A 25,793-nucleotide genomic window follows, 5' to 3' on the forward strand; every position below is an offset into this window, starting at 1 on the left:
CAATAGTCATGTATGGATGTGAGAGTTGAAATATAGAAGGCTGAGCATTGAAGAATTGATGCTTTTAAACTGTGGTGTTGCAGAAGACTCTTGAGAGTCTCTTGGACTGCAAGGAGATCAAACCAGTCCATCCTAAAGGAATCAGTCCTGAACATTCACTAGAAGGATGGATGCTAAAGCTGAAGCTCCAATACTTTGGCCACCTGAAGCGAAGTGTTGACTCATTGGAAAAGACCCTGTGCTGGGAGCGATTGAAGGCAAGAGGAGAAGGGGACGACAGAGAAGATGGTTAGATGCCATCACTGACTTGATGGACATAGCTCCAGGAGATGGTGAAGGACAGGGAAGCTTGGCATGCTGCCGTCCATGGGGTCGCAGAGTCGGACATGACTGACTGAACAACAACAACAATGCTATGAAATATGAATTTCTTCCTGCATAGATCTAAGTATGTGCCTTGGATGGGTCTCAGTGCAGGGAAGATGGTGCCTCTGCATAAGCTACAGACTTATGCCAGAGAACATTTCTATCAAAGCTCTTGCCATAGCTGGGATTAGCATAGGATGAATATTCAATTGGAATCCAGCTTACCTGAAAATAAATGAACAGTGCACAGCTTGGAAAACTTGCTAGAAATTCTGAATGGTGTTATAATATGCCATCTGCTTAAGTGGGTGAATGAGTGGAGGCAATGAAAGCAATATGGGTCAGTGTTGACAGGCAGAGGCACTAAGCATAAATCAAACTCAACTGCTTGCTTTCTAAGTATAGTCCTTTTCCATTATTCACAGAAATGGAAGATACAACCAGCAAAAAAAATAGCCACTGAAGGACCAATTCCCTTATTCAATTCAATAAAGCATCTCAGAGTGAAACGTCAGAGCATTTGAGCTCACTTTGCCTAATATTCTGGAAATACATGTATCTTTACTACTTACTTTACTCCACCCCTGCCCCCCAACACACATACTTTTTAAGGTCCACTATTATTTCATAGCCTCCAGTAACACTTAAAAAGGTATTTAACTGTGTCCAGATTGGTGGGTTGCCATTTCCTTCTCCAATTATTTCATAGCCTCCAGTAACATTTAAAAAGGTATTTAACTGTGTCCAGATTGGCTCTCCCAGAGAAGGCAATGGCACCCCACTCCAGTACTCTTGCCTGGAAAATCCCATGGACTGAGGAGCCTGGTGGGCTGCAGTCCATGGGGTCGATAAGAGTTGGACACGACTGAGTGACTTCACTTTCACTTTTCACTTTCATGCACTGGAGAAGGAAATAGCAGCCCACTCCAGTGTTCTTGCCTGGAGAATCCCAGGGACGGGGGAGCCTGGTGGGCTGCCGTCTATGGAGTCAAAGAGTCGGACACGACTGAAGTGACTTAGCAGCAGCAGCAGCAGATTGGCTCTCCATCTTGGGTAGGCAACATACTGCTGTTTCAGTGGCTAAGTCAAGTTGCATCTGTCTTACACACATGACTGCGATATATGGCTAGGCAAATTTCCTCTCAAAAACTTCACACTAAGCCCTGATCAAGAAGAGAGGTGGCCTGACGGAGATGGGCAACTTCCAAGAGCCACCATCCTAGAAGTCCACCACTCTTGGCCATCCAGGCTGGTGACACCAACAAAACAGACTCAGAAGTTCTATCTCCCTCTGGAGACTGTAGCTCTCCTGTATTCTATGAGTAAATTTTATGGCTGAATGCAACACTTGGTCCTTGACTCTTTCTACTTTGAATTTTTTAACTGAACAGGAAACTGACCCCAAGGACACACAGCAATTCTAGCTTAAGGAAGTCCTGTTGTTGTTCAGTCGCCCAGTCGTGTCTGACTCTGCGACCCCACGGACTGTAGCACACCAGGCCTCCCTGTCCCTCACCATCTCTTAAAGTCTGCCCAAGTTCATGTCCACTGCATCGGTGATACCATCTAGCCATCTCATCCTCTGACACTCTCTTCTCCTGCCCTTAATCTTTCCCAGCAATAGGGACTTTTTCAGTAAGCCAGCTGTTCCCATCAGGTGACCAAAATACTGGAACTCTTAAGGATTAGATACTCAGCTTATCATTTTGATGGCTACTCTTTAAAAACTATACTTCCTTCCGAAATATCTGATTATTCCTTTAAACAATCTGCCCTTATACTTAATTCAACCTTTGGGGAAGAAATGTTTCTATCTCTTAATATGAATGGTTGTGTTCATTTGTTTTATTTCCTTCAATGCAGCTTCTAATTCTATTTTCATGCAAGTAAGTGCAGGCATTATGACATGAGGGTCCATCCATTAGGTCCACATTGCCCATGGCATGGCATCACATTAATTTATCTGTATGGATCAAGGACAGGTGGCAAGAGAGGATATATGATATTTAACATAGAACCTATGTTCCAAAGGCAGGTAAACAGTCTTTCACATTAACCAGTTAGTAACTGTACCTAATACTTTATTCATAACTCCTATTTTTTCTTGTACATGCCCTGTTTATCAGGAGTTTTATTCTCAATGATCATTCAAATTCTGTGTCTCAATAACCTAAGATCAATTCCTATTCAGGCCACAGATTCCTATAAGGCTTCTGCAGGAAAAATGTTCATTTTCATAACTTAGGCACAGGCTGCGTTAAAAACTCCTGAGAAAGCCTGGAAGGCACAAACATATGTCAGAATATAATGCTCCTCACAAACCCTGCCATTGCAGCATCTCTCATGCTCTGGACGACACTCAGAACCTATGCATGATTATCATCAAATAGAACTTCTCTCTCTTTTTTAACATGTGAGGATGACAGGTGAAACTGTTATATTATGGTCTTCCTCAGGTCTTCGAGATCCACCAGTCATCAGGAATTTATCAGCACACATATCAGCATCGTCACATCCCTGGCCATGCTGGTCATTAACTATCGGCCAACACTCACCAGGACTCATCCACATTTCCAGCCAGCCCATTATTACTCTTCGGCAATATCCTATTTAGCTACTAATCTGCCAATGACCTTGCATTGGCTATTACCTATGACTTTATGACATTCCCAAAACTAGTCTCCTCTTCCTTGGATAAATCCAAAGACCTGCTGACATGATTATAATAAAAAGCACAAACCTTTTAAGTGGACATATAATCAGAAATAAAATCACCTTCTGAATGATAAAAATTTAAAAGACATTCATATTCCTCAGGTTTGTAATTTAATGATCTCTTATTTTTCTTTGAATCATTTCCAAATCACTTGATGAGTAAAATTTTAACAGCTAATTACTTTGACTAAATTATTCCTGATATCTAAAGTCACAGCACTGAATCAAGAACAAAACCAAAAAATAACCCCAAAACCTTTGCCCAATGCAATGAGCTCTACTTAAAACCAGGTTATAAAAGTCTTTGCTGAGAAAAAGAATAGAGTTCTCTATTTTTCAGAGGGATATAAAACAAACACAGGGAGGAGAAAAGCAAAACAAACAAAAAGATGTGAACTTCCATAAACTCAACAGTAGCTGGTTTATTGAATTAGCAAAGCTATGTTTTTAAAGTTCTTCTTGGTATACGCTTATTTTGATCCCACTGTCAATTCTGTATATTTGTTTACAGAGTTGAATCTGAATTAACATGGACCCTCTATAATTTATGCTATGCTATGCTATGCTAAGTCACTTCAGTCGGTCCGACTCTGTGCGACCCCATAGACGGCAGCCCACCAGGCTCCCCTGTCCCTGGGATTCTCCAGGCAAGAACACTGGAGTGGGCTGCCATTTCCTTCTCCAATGCATGAAAGTGAAAAGTGAAAGTGAAAAGTGAAAGTGAAGTCGCTCAGTCGTGTCCGACTCTTAGCGACCCCATGGATTGCAGCCTAACAGGCTCCTCCATCCATGGGATTTTCTAAGCAAGAGTACTGGAGTGGGGTGCCATTGCCTTCTCCTCTATAATTTAAATGTTCATTAATTTAAAATTCTGATAAACGGTCACCAGACTTAGATATTTATTGAAATTTCTATAACTTTTCTTCTCAAACTTTTAAATATTAACTATTTTTTAATATTCTTTTTTAAAAATATTCTTTTCCACTATGTTTAATCACAGGATACTGAATATAGTTTCCTGTGCTGTGCAGGAGGACCCTCTTGTTTATCTGTCCTATGAAAGAATTTACATGTGCTAATCCCAAACTCCCAGTCCTTCCCTCCCCTCCCCTCTTCCACCATGGCAACCGAAAGTCTGTTCTCTATGTCTAAACAACTCCTCTTTAAAAGCAACAAAGCTCATCTTGATTCTTCATTCCCTTCCCTTTACATATGTGCTGATAAAAGTGATGCAATCTGGCATTATGATTTAAAAAAAGGCTAAGATTGTTTATCTTAAGTCAAATCCAATTTCACAAATGTTTTTTCCACAAAATATTTACTGAGTTTGAAACTCCATTGTACAACTTAATAGCTGTGTGATTATGGAACAAGTTATTTAACCTCTCTACCCACGATTTCCCCATATGTAAAATAGTGATATACCACCATCTATGTAATAAGGCCTAAGAAGTGCTTAGTAATTGTCCAATAAATGGAAAGATAAAAGAGACATCTAGAAATACACAAATGTGTAATTTATGTGACTGCAATAACCACCACTATCACCACAGCATCAGTGGTAGCAGCTGCTGACATCTGGGTGCTTACCAATGTGCCAGATATCATACCAAGTATGTTGCAAACATGTCATTCAGCCCACACTGTAAGAAATAGGCACAATTATTGCACTCACTTTGAAAACGGGAAAAATGAATGCACAAAGAAATGAGATAATTTGCCCAAGGTTACAGAGGTAAAAACTGGGAGAGTGGGGCACAGAGGGAACAGAGGAACAGAATGATTACCACTAAGGGCTGTAGGAGACAAGCAGAAAAGACTTCCTATCAAAGGGAGAAGAGAGGGCTTTTATTCAGACCTAACCCCTACATAATCAAATATGATTTAGAGAGTCTACTTCTATTAACCAAAGGGTTATTACATTAAAAGAGATCCATGAATTTATAATAATAAAAATTACCAGTATGGTTATTTTATTATCTAATTTTCAAATAGTTTGAATAGGATACACAGAGATAAAGGTGTTTTGTAAACAACTAGAAGTGAAGTCACTCAGCTGTGTCTGACTCTTTGCGACACCATGGACTGTTGCCTACTAGGCTTCTCTGTCCATGGGATTTTTCTGGGCAAGAGTACTGGAGTGGGTTGCCATTTCCTTCTCCAGGGAATCTTTCCGACCCAGGGATCAAACCTGGATCTCCCACATTGTAGGCAGACACTTTACTGTCTAAGCCTCTAGGGAAGATTATTTACTGATTTCCAACATTCCTAGAAACCAATGCTCACGACCAGCCCTCTGATACACCATAAACCAACAAACCAAGGATGGATTTGAGGGAGAAAGGAGAGAAAGTCAGCTTTGGGGGAAGAAGGGGTAAGATCATTCTTTTTACACTGTGGTAGCCATCCTCCAAGATGGCCTCAATGAGGCATGCACCTCTTGATGTCTATGCTGCTGCTAAGTCGCTTCAGTCGTGTCCGACTCTGTGAGACCCCATAGACGGCAGCCCACCAGGCTTCCCCGTCCCTGGGATTCTCCAGGCAAGAACACTGGAGTGGGTTGCCATTTACTCATGTAATCCCTTCCTCTAATAAGTAGAGCCAGCCTATGTAACACACAGGATATCACAGAAATAATGGTGTGTGACTTCCAAAAGTCTGGACATAAAAGACACTGTGGCCTCCACCTTCTCCTCCTTGGATCACTTGGTCTAGGGGAAGCCAGCTGCCACAACATGAGACACTTGTATAGTGCTACAGAGAGGTTCACACAATGACGGGCTGGGCCTTCTGCAAATGCCAGTACAGATTCACTCCCCACAGGAATGAGCCATCCTGGAAGTAAAGCTTCCAACCCCAGGCAACAATCCTTCAGATGCCTGCAGTCCTGGTCGACATTTTGGCTACAACCTCATGAGAAACCCTCACCCAGAATTTCACAGCTAGGCTGCACAAAAGCTGTGTGAGATAATAAATGTTTACTGTTAAGCTGCTAAATTTGGGGGTATCTTGATACACGGCAGTAGATAACTAATGCATACATTTTCACAAGCCAATGAGAGCACTACTGAGCAAGTACCTCTACAAAATTCGGTATGCTCCTAATAAGCTGTTTAAGACATGAAGATTGCACCAGTTGTTCATTTGTTTTACCCCTAATCCTGAGAAGAGTCTATGGTTCTATGGCTCTGGTACTGGGTATGGCAAAGGGAGTTTGTACATGTATCGAGACCCATTTTATTCTGTATGACCTTAGAGGTAAAAATGACAAGTTGATTAGATGGGTAGCTGTCTCAATACTGAGGAAACTGCACCATCTGGTTGCTTAGGTGGCAAACCAAAAGTTCTCACTGTGATCCTTTACTCTTACACCCCTGCCAATGCATCACCAAGTCCTGTCCATTCTCCCTCCAAATGTGTCTGATCAAATGTGTAAAATGGGGAGGGGAAGGAGAGTGAAGGGAAGGTCCCAAATTTATAAACTGGGGCCAAAAGGTTTAAATAGAAAAGCAGAAAATAAGGGAACAGGTCAGGTGGAAAAGGACAGAGAATAAACAAGGGAGCCGGGGTTCCAAAGGTTCAGTATTCCAGAACTATAGGTCTATAAAAGTTAAACCTAACTGATACAAGTGTTAACTGTCTGGCCCAACAGCAATAATGGAAATGTTCTATCTGTACTCTCAAATAGGATGACTGCGAGCTACATTTGGTTATTTAAATTTAACTGAAATTAAATAAAAATAAAACATAATTCCTTATTTACTCTAAACATGTTTTCAGGTTCTCAAAAGCTATAAAATCATTATTGGCATATCAGTGAAAGCATATTTCAGATATATCAAATCCTTTTTTGTGCTTTATGTGTAAAATATACTTGGGAATTTTAAGTATACTTTACTTAGTTTCTTTATTATGCTCTCCTAAGCCCATTTTGTGCATTTCTATTCATGAGCCATCCTAGTTTTATAATTTAGAACTGTCTCATGACAGCTCAACTCCTCTAAAAGATAAAGTTTTGGAGCCTTGGGCTATGTTGTGTGTACTGTTTACACCCTAAAGTCCTAAGCCTCTTGATGAAAGTGAAAGAGGAGACTGAAAAAGTTGGCTTAAAGCTCAACATTCAGAAAACGAAAATCATGGCATCTGGTCCCACCACTTCATGGCAAATAGATGGGGAAACAGTGGAAACAGTGTCAGACTTTATTTTTTGGGGCTCCAAAATCACTGAAGATGGTGATTGCAGCCATGAAGTTAAAACACACTTATCCTTGGAAGGAAAGTTATGACCAACCTAGATAGCATATTAAAAAGCAGACATTACTTTGTCAACAAAGGTCTGTCTAGTCGAGGCTACAGTTTTTCCAATAGTCATGTATGGATGTGAGAGTTGGACTGTGAAGAAAGCTGAGGGCCGAAGAATTGATGCTTTTGAACTGTGGTGTTGGAGAAGACTCTTGAGAGTCCCTTGGACTGCAAGGAGATCCAGCCAGTCCATTCTGAAGGAGATCAGCCCTGGGTGTTCTTTGGAAGGTATGATGCTGAAGCTGAAACTCCAGTACTTTGGCCACCTCATGCGAAGAGCTGACTCATTGGAAGAGACTCTGATTCTGGGAGGGATTGGGGGCAGGAGGAGAAGGGGACGACAGAGGATGAGATGACTGGATGGCATCACCAACTCGATGGACGTGAGTTTGAGTGAACTCCGGGAGTTGGTGATGGACAGAGAGGCCTGGCGTGCTACAATTCATGGGGAAGCAAAGAGTTGGATACGACTGAGCGACTGAACTGATAAGGTACTAATCTGAGATGTTCCCATTCAAGCCTGTTCCAAGTGGAAATGCCTCTACTTAAAACTAGGTCTCACATTAGTGTTATTAACTGACACATGAACAAGCAACACTGTTACTCACAAAGAAAGGTATATCCCAATGTTACATTTAAACTAAAATCATACTCAGTTCAGTTCAGTCGCTCAGTCATGTCCAACTCTTTGAGACCCCATGAATCGCAGCATGCAAGGCCTCCATGTCCATCACCAACTCCTGGAGTTCACTCAGACTCACGTCCATCGAGTTGGTGATGCTATCCAGCCATCTCATCCTCTGTCGTCCCCTTCTCCTCTTGCCCCCAGTCCCTCCGAGCATCAGAGTCTTTTCCAATGAGTCAACTCTTCGCATGAGGTGGCCAAAGTACTGGAGTTTCAGCTTTAGCATCATTCCTTCCAAAGAAATCCCAGGGCTGATCTCCTTCAGAATGGACCGGCTGGATCTCCTTGCAGTCCAAGGGACTCTCAAGAGTCTTCTCCAACACCACAGTTCAAAAGCATACTGTACACTAATGAAATCAAACTATCAGCAGTAAGGAAAAGGATTTGACTTTTGTTTTTTTCTCTTTATAATGTCTACCATTATTTTGATAATTTTGTGTGTATCATAATGAGGGAGCGCTTCTCAGCAAAATACCAGCACCTCTCTTGTCAAAAGGAAAAGGTGTGGCACGAGATACCATGGTGGATTCAGTCATTTAAAAAACAGGACCAAAATTCAGGAACCAATGAGGCAATCAATTCAGCAGCTAACCTGGAGGGCTTATCAACAGTACTGATTATACTTGGTCAGCTGGCAGCAGAGAGATCTTAACTGCTGTGTGTGCAGAGGCAGAACACATTTTAATTAAGAGGCTTGGTTGTTCAAGGTAAAAAACTGAAAGCCATGGAGACAAAGGATGTGTTTTCTATCTTTTAAGTTAAAAAACTTAGTTGAGGAACAAAGAATAAGAAAAGGCATATGAATATAAACAGGTGACTTCAAGTAAGGAACTGAGGAACACTGCAAGAATACCCAGAAGAATGTCTGATAAGATATTCACCAACTCATTCAAGAAGCTTTTACAATACTTTTGGAGGAAGGAGGAAAAAGCCAGGTAAAATTTTTGACTTAATAGGAAACAACATGTTTTAAATTAAAATAAGCAGTTTCCTAGAAGTGATACTTAGTACTGCTGTGGTGAAAAAATACCAAGATGGTATGACTCTAGGTATCTATATGCAAACTCAGTAAGTGAACTTGAAATCCTAACAGAGGGTAGACACAGTCTCAGATACAGTCTCATTGGTGTCAGTGACATATGGATGGAAGTCTATACTTCAAAACTTCAAACACAGAGCCAACAGGAGGAAATGGGCATAGAACTGTCCCTAACAAAGATACCCCACCTTCTTCATCTACTAAGTTGGTAATACATAAAAACACAAAACACAGATGTGCTCATGTACACTCTGTCCTCCCACCTCCCCCACCCTGCCCCCACCACTCTGGGCCGGCTAGTGCTGAAGTAATGGAGAAATGAAAAAATATGTGCATGACCAGTATAAAATGGGACAAGCTTTTTGGACAACAGTTTGACAGTATGTATTAAAAATTTTAAACTTCCTTACACCTTTTGACTCAGGAATTCCTCCAAAAACTGGGGCACAACTCAAATGTCCAATAAGGAATTAGTTAAATAAATTATGGTATAGGCTTAGAATACTAGCTGAATACTATAAAGTCATGTATCACCTTCCTCCATATACCATAAGCCCATTAAAAAAAAAAGCCAGTCTCTTTGTCCACTCATAACTAGACTAACATATACAATATAGTGTTACCTTTGATTTTCTTTGGAACTGAGAATATGGAGAGTCTTATTTTCTAAAATAACTAGATATTATGTTTTTTTCCCATACATAACTAGATACTATGTTTTTAATAGAGAAAAATCCTTACATTTGGATTAAGATAAAGTGAAAATAGACAGGAAGAGTTACGAAGACCGCACCTGAGGGCGTGCACTGTGGGTTCTACAACTAGACAGGATGCAGCTTTCCCAGTGCACACTATAAAAGTGCCACAGGCCAGCAACACTTGGGAGGGGATGAAGGGAGGGGACTGTCACTTTAGAAAAGTAAGTATTCAATACACTGACTTAATGTAACATTTTATTTGTCAAATTCAGTGGAGACAAACAATGGGAGAAATTATTCTGGGTTTAATTCTGTCCAGCTAGGAAAAAACTGGCTGGTGATGGAGAAGGTGACAAGGTGACAGGAATTCTGTGGTAAAAATAACTGTAATTGAAAAAGGGACCACTAGCCCTGGCTAAATCTGAACCATGACTTTAGCAAAATGCATTTCAAAAAGTTCAGGGAACAAATAAGTATGATTTTGTAGTTAGAATCTTCAAAAGGGGCTAATACCTGACAGGAAATAGAAAATTATAAAAATCAAAATTCTGACCAACCAAATAACTGCATATACTCTCTGCAAAGTAAAAGGACCAAAGAACCCAAATAAAAGGGTTTTTCTTGATGAGCTCATAATTTAAAAAGTAGGGCACACATCCCAGGAAGAATAGAAAAATAAAAATGTGAACCTGTCAGAACAAGCCAAATTCAGTTTAAATGAGGTTAACAGCAAAAGGTTTTCAAAGCAAGACCAAGAAAAGTTAAGCCCCCTGACCAGGTAAAAAGACAGAGAAGACAGACCTTGTCCAACTCTTATCATGATTCCCTTTTCTGTTAGAAGGGTTTTCAACCTGGAAAGGATATAACAAAAATCCTAATAAACAAAATGCAGCCCAAGGAAGGTGAGGGAAATCTATACATTTTAAATGTCTTTAAACCCAGAATCTATAGTTTAAAAACACATTCTAAAACAAATTACAGAAATTCAATTTACAAATATTTAAGCACTAGAAACTCCCTTTAAGCCTTCAACAAAATTTTTTCATTTCCATCTTCGACATAGTTTCTTTCTTGATGGAAAAAATCTGAAAGTTTTCCTGACAAAAGCAAAGTATTTTTACTAATTTTCATAACATTATATAAATGAATATTTTACGGTTGGTCTCTAGTTAAGCAAACAACAAGAAGGATAATTTAGAGTTATTTACGGAGCATTAGAAGAATAATCCCTAGTAAGCCTCGTCTAGTCCCATTTAACTTATTTTATCACTAACCTTGGTAAAGGCAAAAAAAAAAATCTAGTAGGCTCTACCTTGTCCTCTTTGATATATTTTATTAGTTGCTTAGAGACAGGCCAAAAATTGTTATGTTTATAAAATGTGCAGATGACAAATAACTATATAGAAAAACTAACATTCTGATATTTTAGAACATATTCAGGATTAGGATTTAAAATTCTCATTAGTATGGAGAAGATGCTGGCCATAGCCATTATTAAAATCTGAAGGACTTTTGCAAATAAGAATTGGGTTGGTTTTCTATAACCCCAGAGTAGGATCATTGAGTGGAAGAGATATGTATAAGGGAATAAATTTCTAACAAAGTGATATAAAGATCGAATGTGCTACAGAATATTCTAGTTTCTGAATATATACAAGTATGGGACACTAGCTTTCAGTAGATAATAAGGAGGGTGAAATGAAGTCAGTGGTTTTCAAATTTCTTTTAATAGCAGAACCATTGCACTGGAAGAAACCTTAACCAGAGGACTAATACGAAACAGAGAGAAAATTGCTTTAGCTGAAATTCCCAACTACATCTTACACTTAATTCATCTGGCACTGGATCAGATGATCTCTAAAGTAATTCATATATGATCAGTAAAACTATAATTCCTGAAGATTTACTACTCTACAGGGTACAGATGAATGGTCTCCCAAATGGAATGAATGGGAGGATCTGTTGGGGGTGTGGAGAAAAATCAGATAGATACAAACACTGAAATAGGAAATTATACTTTATGGGTCTGAGAACAGTGTGTACACTTTTCAGAAGTTTCTCCTGTCAGTCAGAGCCATGGTCAGATATAATGCCCCCAGGAACCGACGTGTTTTAAAAATGATTTAAACAATGAAAGTTTTTGAGAAAAAAAACAACCTCCATAATCCACTAATTAACCACAACTGTTTTAATATTTGTATATTTCTATCTAGTCCTATCCACATGCAAATACACATTTAAGTCCAGTTACCAACATGGTACGTAGGATTTTAAAATTTTCTCCACATAATTTAAGATACTTCCACAAATCTAAGTTTATTAATAACTGTCTTTTATAGTTACATAAAAATGGAGATTTCATAATGTACTGAATCATTTTCCTACTGCTGGCCACTCAGGTCATATTGGCTCTCCTTTTTGTTAGTATACAACTTGTTGTTTACTCACGAAGTCTGACTCTTGCAACCCCAGCAGTGTATGTACCATGTTGGTAACTGACTAAATGTATATTTGCATGTGGACAGCACTGGATAGATCTAACTACTCTTATTTAGTTAGAGGTATATATTGCAATTCATTCACCCAAACGTGAATTATTGTGGTGCTGTAGCTAGGGTGGGTGATTAGAAATTCTAATTTTGAAAATTCTAAATTAGAAAAACTTCCAGGTTCAGATTTTCAAGGTCAGAGGCTTTGGAGTTTATTATTTTACTTCTTCATACCTTGGAGCAGACCTGGAAATGCTTTGTCATGTTGGCAGGCATTCACTTCCTCCCTGCTTGGGTGGAGATGGGATGTCCATTTATTCAGGTGAAGAGAGTCATATATTCTTTTGTTATAAAAGGATGGATGTCAACCCTGTCTTTCATATGGCTGGTTTTTAACATTCATGAATCTGTCCTTACTTGGCAATAACAATAAAATGGTGTAGCAGTTTCCTTTCACTGAAGGCCCACCACCATGTGACCAGGCAAAGTGTGAAGCAGTTTGTACACTTTATATCGTACTTCTCATAACTCTATGTGGTGGGTATTTACTATTCCTATTGTATGGATAAAGAAATTGATGCTAAGAGAGACAGCAAACAACATGTATATTTTAAGATCTTACTAAAGAATGTAACTTATACTACCAAATACTTATTTAAAATATGTATACATGCACATACATATGTATTTACTTAAATCTGGGCCATTAAGGCTATTCAGTCAATCCCTTCATCTAGATGAGCATTTCCTAAGATAAGTTAGGTGACATTACTTGGCTCCCATAACTTTGGCCCCAAATAAAACTGTTTTGCTTTAACCATATTGTAGTGTTGTGCCTTTAGCTCCGGCATTTAAAAAAGTTTCCAAATGGAGTCATCATTACATTACATTTTTGAAATGGTGACAAGAGTTTCATTTACTCTCTCTTGTGTGTGCACATGCTCAGTCGTGTCCAATTCTCTGAGACTCCGTGAACTATAGCCCACCAAGCTGTTCTAGCCATGGAAATTTCCAGGCAAGAATACTGGAGTGGGTTGCCATTTCCTCTTCCAGGGGACCTTCCTGACCCAGGGATCAAACTTATACCTCTTTCGTCTCCTGCATTGGCAGGTGGATTCTTTACTACTAGCTTATAGTACCAAATTTGCAGTCCTAAAGGAGAACTACTTCTCAAACAGCAGGGTCAGAAATACTGTGCTTCTCCTAAGCTACCAGTGTGCTTTTTATCTAATGAAATATATGGGAAATTTTAAACAGGTATCACTTTTTTATTTAGCCACTAGGAAGCTTAGTGAAATATCTGAAATCCTTCCTGGAATTAAGATACACAAGGCATGCATTTCTTTAAATTAATTTTGGCTCTGCTTTTAGTCTACTATTCCTATAAAATTCCTCATATCCTGATCTACTTCAACTTTAAAGTAAACTGTCAGGATCAAAGCCCAATGCCACTTTCCATATTTATGTTGAAATCTGATTTCAACAGCTATAAAAATGTATATACAGCAGTAAAATTATTTTTTGATGACTGCTGTAACTTGTATCAAAGCAACATCAAAATCAGGTTATACTAGGCTCTTTACCAGGCAGACAATTTGCCCCAAATCTTAGTTGTAATCATTAACTAGTATTTCACATTAAGAAAATCATTTAAAATTACCCAAAACTTACCAATCATAATTCTTATTGTATTCATAGTCTAAAACAATTCCTATAAACTAGCTCAACAAGTAAATGTGCTAGTTTGGGATTAGAGCCTATTCAATGCTTTAAAGAATCAACACAATCTAACCTAGGCCAGTGATTTAAGTTAATTAATAGCTCATTGAAGCAATTCTGTCTTCCTTCTAAATACAGGTCATAGTTAAAAGCAAAATAAAAAAATTCTATTTTTTCATTTAAAAACTTAAAAGCACATTTCAGTATATATTTGATTTGTACCATATTACTTGAGGAGAGCATTGCTACTCATTTTATAGACTGAGAAAATGAACAGGACATTACTAAAACTAATGAAGTTCAAATGACTTTCTCAAGGTATCATGTGCTGATGAAACTAGAACTAGAAAAGAGACCTTTTTTTCCTAGACTTTTTCTGGAATGAAGATAGGCCACAGATTAGAATGAAATGTTGTCAATCTTTATTAGCAACATTCAAAAGATTAAGACTGGAAAGGAACAAACAACTCTGTCAGACAACAGGAGGTAGATTTTGACCTCACTGTTGAATGCTAAGAACTAGTAAAAGTGAAGTCGCTCAGTCATGTCCGACTCTTTGCGACCCCATGAACTGTAGCCCACCAGACTCCTTCATCCATGGAATTTTCTAGGCAAGAGTACTGGAGTGGGTTGCCATTTCCTTCTCCAGGGGATCTTCCTAACCCAGGGATTGAACCTGGGTCTCCCGCATTGCTGGTAGATGCTTTACCGTCTGAGCCACCAGGGAATCCCTAGGAAGTAGTAATGCAGGGTTTTATTTCCTGGAGCATAAATGCCCTAGAGCAAACATTAATCTGATCCAACTAGGTTCAATGCAACAGATGATTAAGTAAAAGTGTAGTCAGCTCCTGACATCTGCATGTTGGATGCTATGGGGTGAATCCAATTGTGCTACCTATTTTTAACTTCATTTTAGCTATCCTTTGGAGGACCTTCAGTTCACTCAAGGGTTGAGTATTTTCAGAATACTGAAATGCGAGTAATTCTAATTAAATTAGGTCCCAACATGAACCAGCTCCAGGACCAGCAGTATACCTGAGCTCTAACCTGGGAGATCATTTGGGTATTTTTTGGGGACAGGGGGTAGACAAGATTTAGTCATATTCTGATCTAAGTCTTAGCTAAATGAATTTGCATTGCAGTTTCAGCCCTTTAAATGATTAAATTATACCAATCTACATTCAACTTCTTGAACATTTGCCTCTCCAGTATATTAATATAATTACATTCAGGGCAATGGAATTAAAGTGAATTATCTTCAATAAGATTACGTTTCTGAAGGCCATTTTCTGCTATAAGCATCTCACTTAATATATTAATCAAGAAATTATACAGAAAGTATGACTTTTAAAATAAAGTGACATCACTTAAATAATAAGATATTTATACCTTACATATAAAGCATTTATGGGGGTCCTTTCATGCTTTTTGGAAATTAAAGCAACACTTGATTCACATTTAATCATTTGGCTATGCTATGTTTTTGATAGCTGGAAGGTACTAAACATTCACATTCAACAAATGATATAAAATGGAGCAAAAACCAAATCATGTGTTTTTAGAAGAGACTTCTGCGTTCTCACCTGAGGCTGCTGTGGTATTTGAAGGAGCTGAAGCAGCTGCTTGAATCCGAGCATGAGGAGGAATAAGGATGGTAGCTAGAGGTGGATTACTTGACAGTTCTAGAGAAAAGGTAAGATACATGTGTTAGAGTCCATTCTTAACTCTGTTGTTAAACTATTTTATTGGTATCACTAAACAGAAGACATGGCATTACAACACTGGTTTAACAGAAAAAAACAGACACGATAAACCTACATCAGAAACTAAATCATGAGCTAGTAATTGACCTATAGAGAAAGGCTACCAATACGTTGTGATAGATAACAAAAGCACTATCTGCTAAAAAATTCGAGGGTCTTTGAGAACTAAAGATAGGCTGGGAAAAGGTACCGGACAAATGTTTGAGGATAAGCGTATTAATAAGATATATTTCCATCATTCATTAACTTATATATACTAGGTTTCCCCTTGCTACTCTGACAATATTTGACTGCAGGGGTTGACAGTGATAGGGTCACAGAAAAGAAAATATAACTACAGTCTGTACGTTGGCATGCACAGACCAACTTACTTGATGGCAGGTACGATTTATCTAAACAGTAGTGGAAACAGGATTTAAGAAACATGTTAATTCTCATTGCTTTTACTGAAAACAAAAATGTCTACTGAATCCTATTTTGCTTTTTAACTTAGTAAGACTGTTACTTTTTAAAAGTTTAAAGTAGGCTTTTATCCGCATGTGGAAGTCTCTGTCAACTGTATACAAACTGGCTTTCTTTAAAGAATCAAGAGCTGTATATGAGTCTTGAGAAATAATTTTAAGATGATATTTGATCTAATAATGTAAACAGTTACTGAGACGTGGTGGTGAGCTTGTACATAAAAGCATCTGGTGTTAATTTCAGGTAATATGACTGTTCTTCCAGTCTGCCTGGGATAACCCTGGTTTGTTCTGGCATTTAACTAATGAGTGCTCATTTCTACTCTAGTAAGTGCTGTTATAAACAATTCTACCTATTATTCTAATAATTTAAAGGAATAATTATACAACCATACTAGTTACAGGAAGGTGTTATCCTTGAACTACAAGTAATATTTACAACATGAACTAAAAAATGTTAGGAAAGTGTTTTCTTTAAAGCAAAATTCATATAATATAGAATTAATCATTTTAAAGTATATAATTTTGTGGCCAACCAGTCCATCCTAGGGCTTCCCTGGTGGCTCAGACGGTAAAGCATTTGTCTGCAATGCAGGAGACCCGGGTTCGATCCCTGGGTTGGGAAGATCCCCTGGAGAAGGAAATGGCAGCCCACTCCAGTATTCTTGCCTGGAAAATCCCATGGACGGTGGAGCCTGGTAGGCTACTGTCCACGGGGTCGCAAAGAGTCAGACATGACTGAACAAAGGGAAGATCAAAAGGAAGGAAGAGTCCATCCTAAAGGAGATCAGTTCTGGATGTTCATTGGAAGGACTGATGTTGAAACTGAAACTCCAATACTTTGGCCACCTGATGCGAAGAGCTGACTCACTGGAAAAGACCCTGATGCTGGGAAAGATTGAGGGCAGGAGGAAAAGGGGACGACAGAGGATGAGATGGTTGGATGGCATCACCGACTCAATGGACATGGGTCTGGGTGGACTCCGGGAGTTGGTGATGGACAGGGAGTCCTGGCGTGCTAAGGTTCATGGGGTTGCAAAGAGTCGGACACGACTGAGTGACTGAACTGAACTGAGTTTTGTGGCATTCAGTACATTCACAATGTTGTACAACCATCACCTCTACCTAGTTTCAAAAAAATTTTCATCACCCTACAGGAAAACCTTTAAGCAATTAGTCACCATTCATCTCTCCCGCCAGCACCTAACAAGGGAAATATTATTTTAATGCAGAACTTTAAATATGTTCTGGTACAAAGTCTCTGGAAATATTGACTTATTCAACTTGGTGCCTAAATATCTAAATTTTGTACTAAATCTGATACTCAGATTCTGGTAAAAAGAAGCAACATGCTGATGTCAAGATATACAGAAAATGAATGGCAGGAAAAGCTCGAAATTGAGAGAAGACTATTCATTATCTTTTCCCCTTCAAAGAGAAGACTTAGGTCATCTCATCAAATAATAACCTTCCCTGAGTTGGAAAACCACTGCCTTAATGATCAGGTTTGAAGAAATGCTGTTTTCTCACAATCACCTATAGTAGCTATTTCAGTTCTCACTGAGATACAGAAAGAAGCTATGTAGTTTTACTTAAATCAGTCCAATTTCAATGCAATCTCACACCTACAAGAATAGGAGAATCCCTGATAATTGTCGAGGCTGATGACTTTACAGTTCTAGGAACAGAAATTAATGTAAGATGTGGTAATTATTCTTCAGTAATCTAAAAGACAGTCAGACTTACTGTCAATTAAGACTAAAATTTCCTAAAATAGCTTCTTTAAAATCCACTCATCCATATACCCACCCACACCCTCATCCAACTAACAATACTGAGCATGTTAGGTCCCGGATAGACAGATAAAAAGATAGCTGTCTCTGTCTATTCAACAGAAATAGAAAAATGGAACGACAATTATACAAATAAGCTGGCAAGAAAGGTAGTGAATCAATTCAAGACAGGTGCACTTTTAAATTAAGAGATCTCTATGACCAGGTACCCAACATCTAAAAGAAAATCCAGGGACTTCCCTGGTGGTCCAGTTGCTAAGACTTCATGCTCCCAATGCAGGGGGCACAGGTTTATCCCTGGTCATCAGGGAATTAGATCCCACATGCCACAACTAAGACTTCACATGCCGCAAGTAAAGATTCCACGTGTCGCAAAGAAGACCGAAAATCCTGTGTGCCACAGCTAAGACACAGCACAGCCAAGTAACAAACAGAAACATTTTTTAAAATAAGAAACCATATTATCTTCATTTAAATATTTTTAAAAAGCATACACAGCCTTTTAATTATAGTCCTGTTTTTGACTTTGGGGCACAGATGCTGTGAGGCTATTTTCTTCCTTTTGTAAAAGTATTTATTTACTTTTAATTGGAGGATAGTCGCGTTACAATATTGTGTTGCTTTCTGCCATATATCAATATGAATCAGCCAGAGGCATATGTATGTCCCTCCACTCAAGCAAAACATTTGAAAAAAAGTAAATGCAAAAAAGGAAAAGATGACTGGATATTTTAAGAGCTACAGTTGAGATCATCTTTAAAATAAATTGAATATAAATGGTTTGTGGTCACATACTGCCCACTTTCTCCCATTCACTCACTTATTTACCAAATCACCTATTCTTGTGTATATGCACATCCAATTGAGGGCCATGGTGGTTTTGTATCTAATTCTGGGTAAGGGTGTATACATGTGTGTATGTGTACACACATACATGTGCAAGGCTTCAGAAAAACAATCTTCTTTTTCTCTAGATAATACAGGAAACAAGGAAGCCCATAATATTACAGTGGGGCTAGCCATGGAGAAGAGGTGGGAAGAATGAGACTGTGTTATCCCAGAGACATGGATCAAAACAAAATGGAAACAGGTTCCAGAAGGTTTTAGAAAACTTAATGTATGATAAGGATTTCTTCAACCAATTAAAGATGTCATAAAACTACTCATTAAAAAAATCACATAGTTTATCAGTACACATTATGAATGCTTTGATGGTGAATTAATCATTATATGGTCCACCATCAAAACACAATGCACAATTTGAGCAAGAACAAAATGAATTTAGAGATAGCTATCGATAAGCCAACCAAGATAAGTATCAACTGACCAAAAAGATAACCAAACTCATTTAACTAAAATTTGCTGCATAGTTTATATTAAAAACTGTAGAAGAAAAATTCCCATGAAAAGACCACCATTAAGTTAAGCAATCTTTTTAAATGTTAAAAACAACAAAACCTAAATCTGGTTGCTGGCAAAACCTGAAGTTTTCCTTAAAGTTTCTCTTCATCTAAATGTAAGATTCCCAAATTTATTGATAAGGGCACGTTTTTTATTTTTAAATTTTTTGGGGTGAGGGGTAGGAGTAGGTGTAGGAAGAGGTATATATATATGTTCAAACTGTGTTGAATGAAAACTGAGGATAAATTTGAGAACAGTAATCAATGTAGAAACCAGAAGGAAGAAATCAACCCTTTAGTAACTAAACCTAATCTTATGGTAATAATAAAATACCAGGCATAAGGTAGAAGGGCACCTTCTTTCTTTGTTAACTTTGAAAGGGCTCAACCTGCAAACCCCCAGAAAGAGTCACTAAGATAGGCACATTTTCTTTTTCTTCTACAAAGAATTTGAGGTCTTCATGTGTGTATGAGGTCTCTTAAGTATAAATGAAAATGGCCAGTGGTTGTCTATATAGTCAAAACTGCTATTTTTCTTCCTATTCACAAAAAGCTTTAAATGATTTAACAATGGCATGCACATTTTATTTGTGTACTTTTCTGAGGGGTAATTCAAATGTAGGATGGTACACTTTGATCTTACACATACTGAATTCTACTGTTGCTTATCTGAATATATACTGTTTAGATGAACAAGTAACTCCATCACAACTACTTCTCTCCTAACAATTTCAAAGTGCCCAGGAAATCTCTTAGGTTTCTGTCGTTGACGACATACTCCACACTCACTCAGAAAAGTAAACACTAAACTAAACAGAAGATCAGACAAATAGTCAACAAACTGCAAAGCCTGCTCCTGCTGCTTGATAATACTGGCAATGTTTCATGAGCGGACTACATGATAGCTGTATAATCCCATGACTACTTTGCCTTGGAACTGCCCAAGAGGGAGGGTCACAATTTATACTAGTCATCCAAAAATGTGTGAATATATTTTGTACTAAATTTATAGTAATGATACACTTAGAAGTTATCTAGCAAAATGTTAGTATTTTTAAAGTCCTGGTGATTGAAAAGAATAAGCTTTAGTAACCTGAAAATGTTATACTCAGAACTCCATTCTTTTTTTTTTTTTCTATTTAATTAGAGGATAATTGCTTTACAAGGCTGTGTTGGTTTCTGCTGTACAACAATGTAAAGAAGCCATGTATATATAGATCCCTTCCCTCCTGAGCCTCCTCCTTCACATCCCACCCCTCTAGGTTGTCCCAGAGCATCGAGTTGAGCTCCCTGTGTTACACAGCAGCTTCCCACTAGCTCTTTCACACATGGTCATGTATATATGTCAATGCTTCTCTCTAGAGAATGGACCCGTGGGCACAGTGGGGGAAGGAGAAGGTGGGACAAATTGAAAGAGTAGCAGAACTCCATTCTTGATGAAATGTAATAAATGTAGCATTACTGTAAGTTGTTTTATCCAACTAAAAATAACCTTTTTGAGCATTTAATAATAACAGGTACTGCTAATATGTTGAATTCTATAGGAGTCATTTTTTTTTTGTATCCATTTATACCATGATTTTACATATCACATGCTTTCAAGCTCTGTGTTTTTAGCTTTATTTCTCATTTTTTCCTTTGTCTTTCTGGAGTCAGTTCATTTTTATAATCAGAATTCTGGAATGTACTTAAATATCCTTTAATCCAACTACCTCATTTTTGTTAAATCAGGAAACTCAGAAATAGTGCATGGCCAAGGTCTGCACCTAGTTAGAGAGAGACTATGAAGGAGACTTTAGGTCTGACTTACTCTATACGCAATACTGCATCTTTTTATTATTGCATCTTTATTGCCTTGGCTATAAACCACATACCACTAATATTCTGGTCTTCCTGGAAGTGTATCTGTCCAAACTACACACAGAACTTTAAGTCAAGATATTAGTCTTTCACCGTCTGTTCCTATACCATTCCACATTGTCTCTAGTAGTACAGTTAAGGCAGCAGAACCACTCAAACCTCTGGGAAAGAGAAAACAATTCTTACAAATAGTTTGATAATTTAGATCCTAAAATTCTGAGTACAGTCAACATTATGCATCAGTAATACTCTGGCTACCTGAACTAAAACTAACTTGCCCACCTTTAGCAGCACTCATGAATTTCCTAAGCATTCCCTGCAGTGTATTTCCTTGGTTTAGTTTTCAATAACCTAGAAGAGTATAGCTTACCTAGAAATTTTACTCTTCTAAATTGACTCTTACTCTAAATTTTACTCTTCTCTTCTTTAGCTGCTGCTAAGTCACTTCAGTCATGTCCGACTCTGTGTGACCACATAGACGGCAGCCCACCAGGCTCCCCTGTCCCTGGGATTCTCCAGGCAAGAACACTGGAGTGGGTTGCCATTTCCATCTCCAATGCATGAAAGTGAAAAGTGAAAGTGAAGTTGATCAGTCCTGTCGGACTCTTAGCGACCCCATGGACTGCAGCCTTACCAGGCTCCTCCATCCATGGGATTTTCCAGGCAAGAGTACTGGAGTGGGGTGCCACTGCCTTCTCCACTTCTTTAGCTATAAAGTATCAAAGAATAATTCTGACACCAATTCCTCTGATAAGTATAAACAGCTCAATCTCTTCTGTAACAGAATATCCACTTATTTCTGAAGTCCATTTATAAAGATCTTTTATAGATATTTTTCATCCAAAAGAACACAACAGAGAAACAGGGATAGTCACATTAAAAGTCTATAGTTTATTTACTTTTACAAAGGGACTTCCCCGGTGGTGCAGTGAATAAGAATCCATCTGCCAATGTGCCAGTGCAGGCAACACAGGTTCAATTCCTGGTCCGGGAAGATCCTACATGTCGTGTAGCAACTAAGCCTTTGTGCTACAATTACTGAGCCTATGAGATTCAACTACTGAGCCCACGCCCCACAACAAAAGAAGTCACCACAAAAGAAGCCTGCACACTGCAGTGAAGAGTAGCCCCTGCTTGCCGTAACTAGAGAAAAGCCTGTGTGCAGCGATGATGATCCAGCACAACCAAAAAATTAAAAATAAATATTTTTTTAAAAATGAAAAAAATTTTTTAAAAAGGAGGGGCATTGTAAGTTAGAGCGGTGCATGAGTTTCTGTTTAGGATTTGATTTATTTGTTGTTGTTTAGTCTAAGTTAAGTTTAGTCTAAGTCTAAGTGGTCAACGCATCTGTGACCCAATGGACTATAGTCGGCCAGGCTCCTCTGTCCATGGGATTTTCCAGGCAAGAATTACTGGAGTGGATTGCCATTTCCTTCTCCAGGGGATCTTCCTGTCCCAGGAATCGAACCCATGTCTCCTGCATTGGCATGTGGATTCTCTACCACTGGACCACCAAGGTAGTCCCATTTGATTCATATCCTACATATTAATATAAATCAAGAGCCCCTATCTTATGTAGACTTATTCTTGCTTTTATAAATTATAATGAATCTAACCCCCAAAAGCCCCTAACTCAAGGTAAGAATATCAGAAGACATTTTACAATCTCAAGGTGGTTGAAATACTATATCCACTTTAGATGTGGCTGAGGATAAGGTCGGAGAAGGCAATGGCACCCCACTCCAGTACTCTTGCCTGGAAAATCCCATGGACGGAGGAGCCTGGTAGGCTGCAGTCCACGGGGTCTCGAAGAGTCGGACACAACTGAGTGACTTCACTTTCACTTTTCACTTTCCTTCATTGGAGAAGGAAATGGCAACCTACTCCAGTGTTCTTGCCTGGAGAATCCCAGGGACGGCAGAACCTGGTGGGCTGCTGTCTATGGGGTCTCACAGAGTCGGACACGACTGAAGTGACTTAGCAGCAAAGGATAAGGTAAGCTAGAAGAAAATACCCAGGATATAGAAAAGCTGATAAGCAGGTGGGCTGATGGTATTTCTGAGTATCTCTATTTCATAACAGAAAAACTGATTTAAAAATCATTGCCTTAAAGATATGGAGCCTCCAAATCATTATCAATAACGAGTTACAATAGATTTTATAAGCAAGTAATCTACTGCTTTCGAATGAAGGAAGTGCATCACTCTGGTAAGCTGGCCTCTGTAACACTTGCTTATGTTGCCACCTCTAACATTCCTCAGTCCCCTGCTTTCATCACTTCCTTTAACACAATCCTACACTCATCTAAGAAATCTTTCTTTGATCCTTTCCCCATTTCCTTCTGTTTTCTGTCACTCTTCCTTTACTGTCCTTTTTTTACTTGTTCTGGAACCCGTCTGCTATCTCATCATTGCTTTCCTCATGTCTGGACACTCCTATTCCTGTATTCAAAGACATCTGCAGCCTGCCTGAGTTTCATGTTGCTTTCTAGATATTCAAAATATCCTGTTTTAACTTGCATTTAAGCAGCTGCCCCTTCTTATGTCCTAACCAATAAGCCACTATTCCTCCTGCATCCCCACAAATCTACCATCCCCTCAGATAATCCAGCTAATTGGTAGAGTGGTAGATTCTTCAAACTAAGTCACACTAATGTAGTTGATAATCTTTACTTATATCTGCCCAACACCCATCCTATGACATGACCTTGGGGGGAGCAGGGAGACAATGCTCTACTGGGTAAAAATCTCATAAAAACTGGTTAGAAAATTCGAATTGAGGATGTCTGTGGTGGGATTAGTTGGAAACTCATCTTTAAACACACAAAATCACCTATCTCCCTATATATGTCAGCCTTGGAATAGTAAAGAATTGGTAAAGAAAATTGATTTCTGTTGGGATTTCCTGATTCTATTTGCTTCCTAAGGTCTGACTCAGTCATGTCCAGCCTTTGAGATCCAATGACTGAGGGAAAGTAAGAGAATGGTTACTTTACGGTATGCTGAAGGTCTGTGCTGGCCTCAAGTCCTAGAAGTAGATAACACTGTCAGTCAGGAGATCCTAGTACACTGAAGCCCTAGTTCTAGAAAAAAGAGAGGTGTAATAGTTTACGAGTTATAGATCCAGAAGGTCAGAAAGATCTCCAAGTTTTTTTGTCCAGTATCTGTTCACCTCTCTTCTCCCTCTAGTTGATTATAGAAACACTTGTTTGATTATATGAAAGTAATATTAATTACTGCTTATGGCTATTTACTTATGGCACAGTAACAAACATCAAATTGTAGTTAGCTATAAGCTTGACTATATTTTGGGGCTTCCCTTGTAGCTCAGTTGGTGAAGAATCTGCCTGTAATGCAGACCTGGGTTCGATTCCTGGGTCACGAAGATCCCCTGGAGAAGGAAACGGCAACCCACTCCAGTATTCTTGCCTGGAGAATTCCATGGACAGAGGAGCCTGGCAGGCTACAGTCCACGAACTCACAAGAGTTGGACATGACTTAGTGACCAAACCACTACCAACTTACTATATTTTACTCAAGTGTTTGATCTTTGTAGTTCTGTTCATATGGTAGGTTTGCTTTACTAATTAAAACAACAGTTCCAACAAGAAAAAGGAAAATTAGAAATGCCCATTAAGTACTGGCTGAATGAGTTAATAAATACTGTGTATATTTAAAGTGGGTATCAACTGCTCAAACATTGAGCAACTAGTATATGTAGATCAGGGACTACCTTTAGTTCATCTGGGGAAAGTAGTACAGACTTCACTGAAAATTTGCTGAGGATAAAGATGGGTTTTATTCTACCTACAGCAGGATACTCACTGATGACACCCACCATCCCTCTATTCTCTCTAGCTATACAACTAACTGGAAAGTTAGTTCTCTTTCTTTAACCTCTTATTCTGATCATCTATTAATTGTTATTAATTAGTATGTGCTTTAAAGTTACAAGTATTTGTGAGTATGTAGATAAATGGGAACCCTTGTAACATTGCTAGTAGGAATGTAAAATGTGCAAGTCATTATGCAAAATGGTTTGGCAGTTTCTCAAGAAATTAAATACAGAATTACCATATGATTCAGTCAGTCAGTCAGTTCAGTCGCTCAGTCGTGTCCAACTCTTTGCGATCCCATGAATCACAGCACGCCAGGCCTCCCTGTCCATCACCAACTCCCGGAGTTCACTCAGACTCACGTCCATCGAGTCAGTGATGCAATATCCCCCAACTGGAAACGCGTATTCAAATGAATTCATACTTGTACACAACAGTCATAGCAGAACTATTCACAATAGTTGGAAGGCAGTGACAAACCAAATGTCAATCAACAGATGAATGGATAACCAAAATGTGGCATATTCCTATGCTATGGACTGAATGTCTGTGTCCCCCTAAACTTCATATGCTGAAGCCCTAAATCCCCAATGTGACGGTATTTGGAGGTGGAACCTTTGGGAGGAAATTAGGTCATGAATAGGATTAGTGAGAAGAGACACAAAAGA

General features: G+C 38.7%; 1 protein-coding gene across 5 annotated transcripts in view; it reads right to left on the reverse strand.

Moving 5' to 3' along the window:
• The window catches only part of GSK3B (glycogen synthase kinase 3 beta), a 220,582-nt gene that overhangs the window by 6,605 nt on the left and 188,184 nt on the right, over nt 1-25,793 (reverse strand). For 3 of the 5 annotated variants that reach the window (XM_024992902.2, XM_059887275.1, NM_001101310.1), the window contains 1 exon segment: nt 15,597-15,695. In XM_024992902.2, coding sequence (XP_024848670.1) covers nt 15,597-15,695 — 99 coding nt within the window. 5 annotated transcript variants of the gene reach the window in all.

Source organism: Bos taurus, chromosome 1, assembly GCF_002263795.3.
Source record: "Bos taurus isolate L1 Dominette 01449 registration number 42190680 breed Hereford chromosome 1, ARS-UCD2.0, whole genome shotgun sequence".
Taxonomy (NCBI): Eukaryota; Metazoa; Chordata; class Mammalia; order Artiodactyla; family Bovidae; genus Bos; species Bos taurus.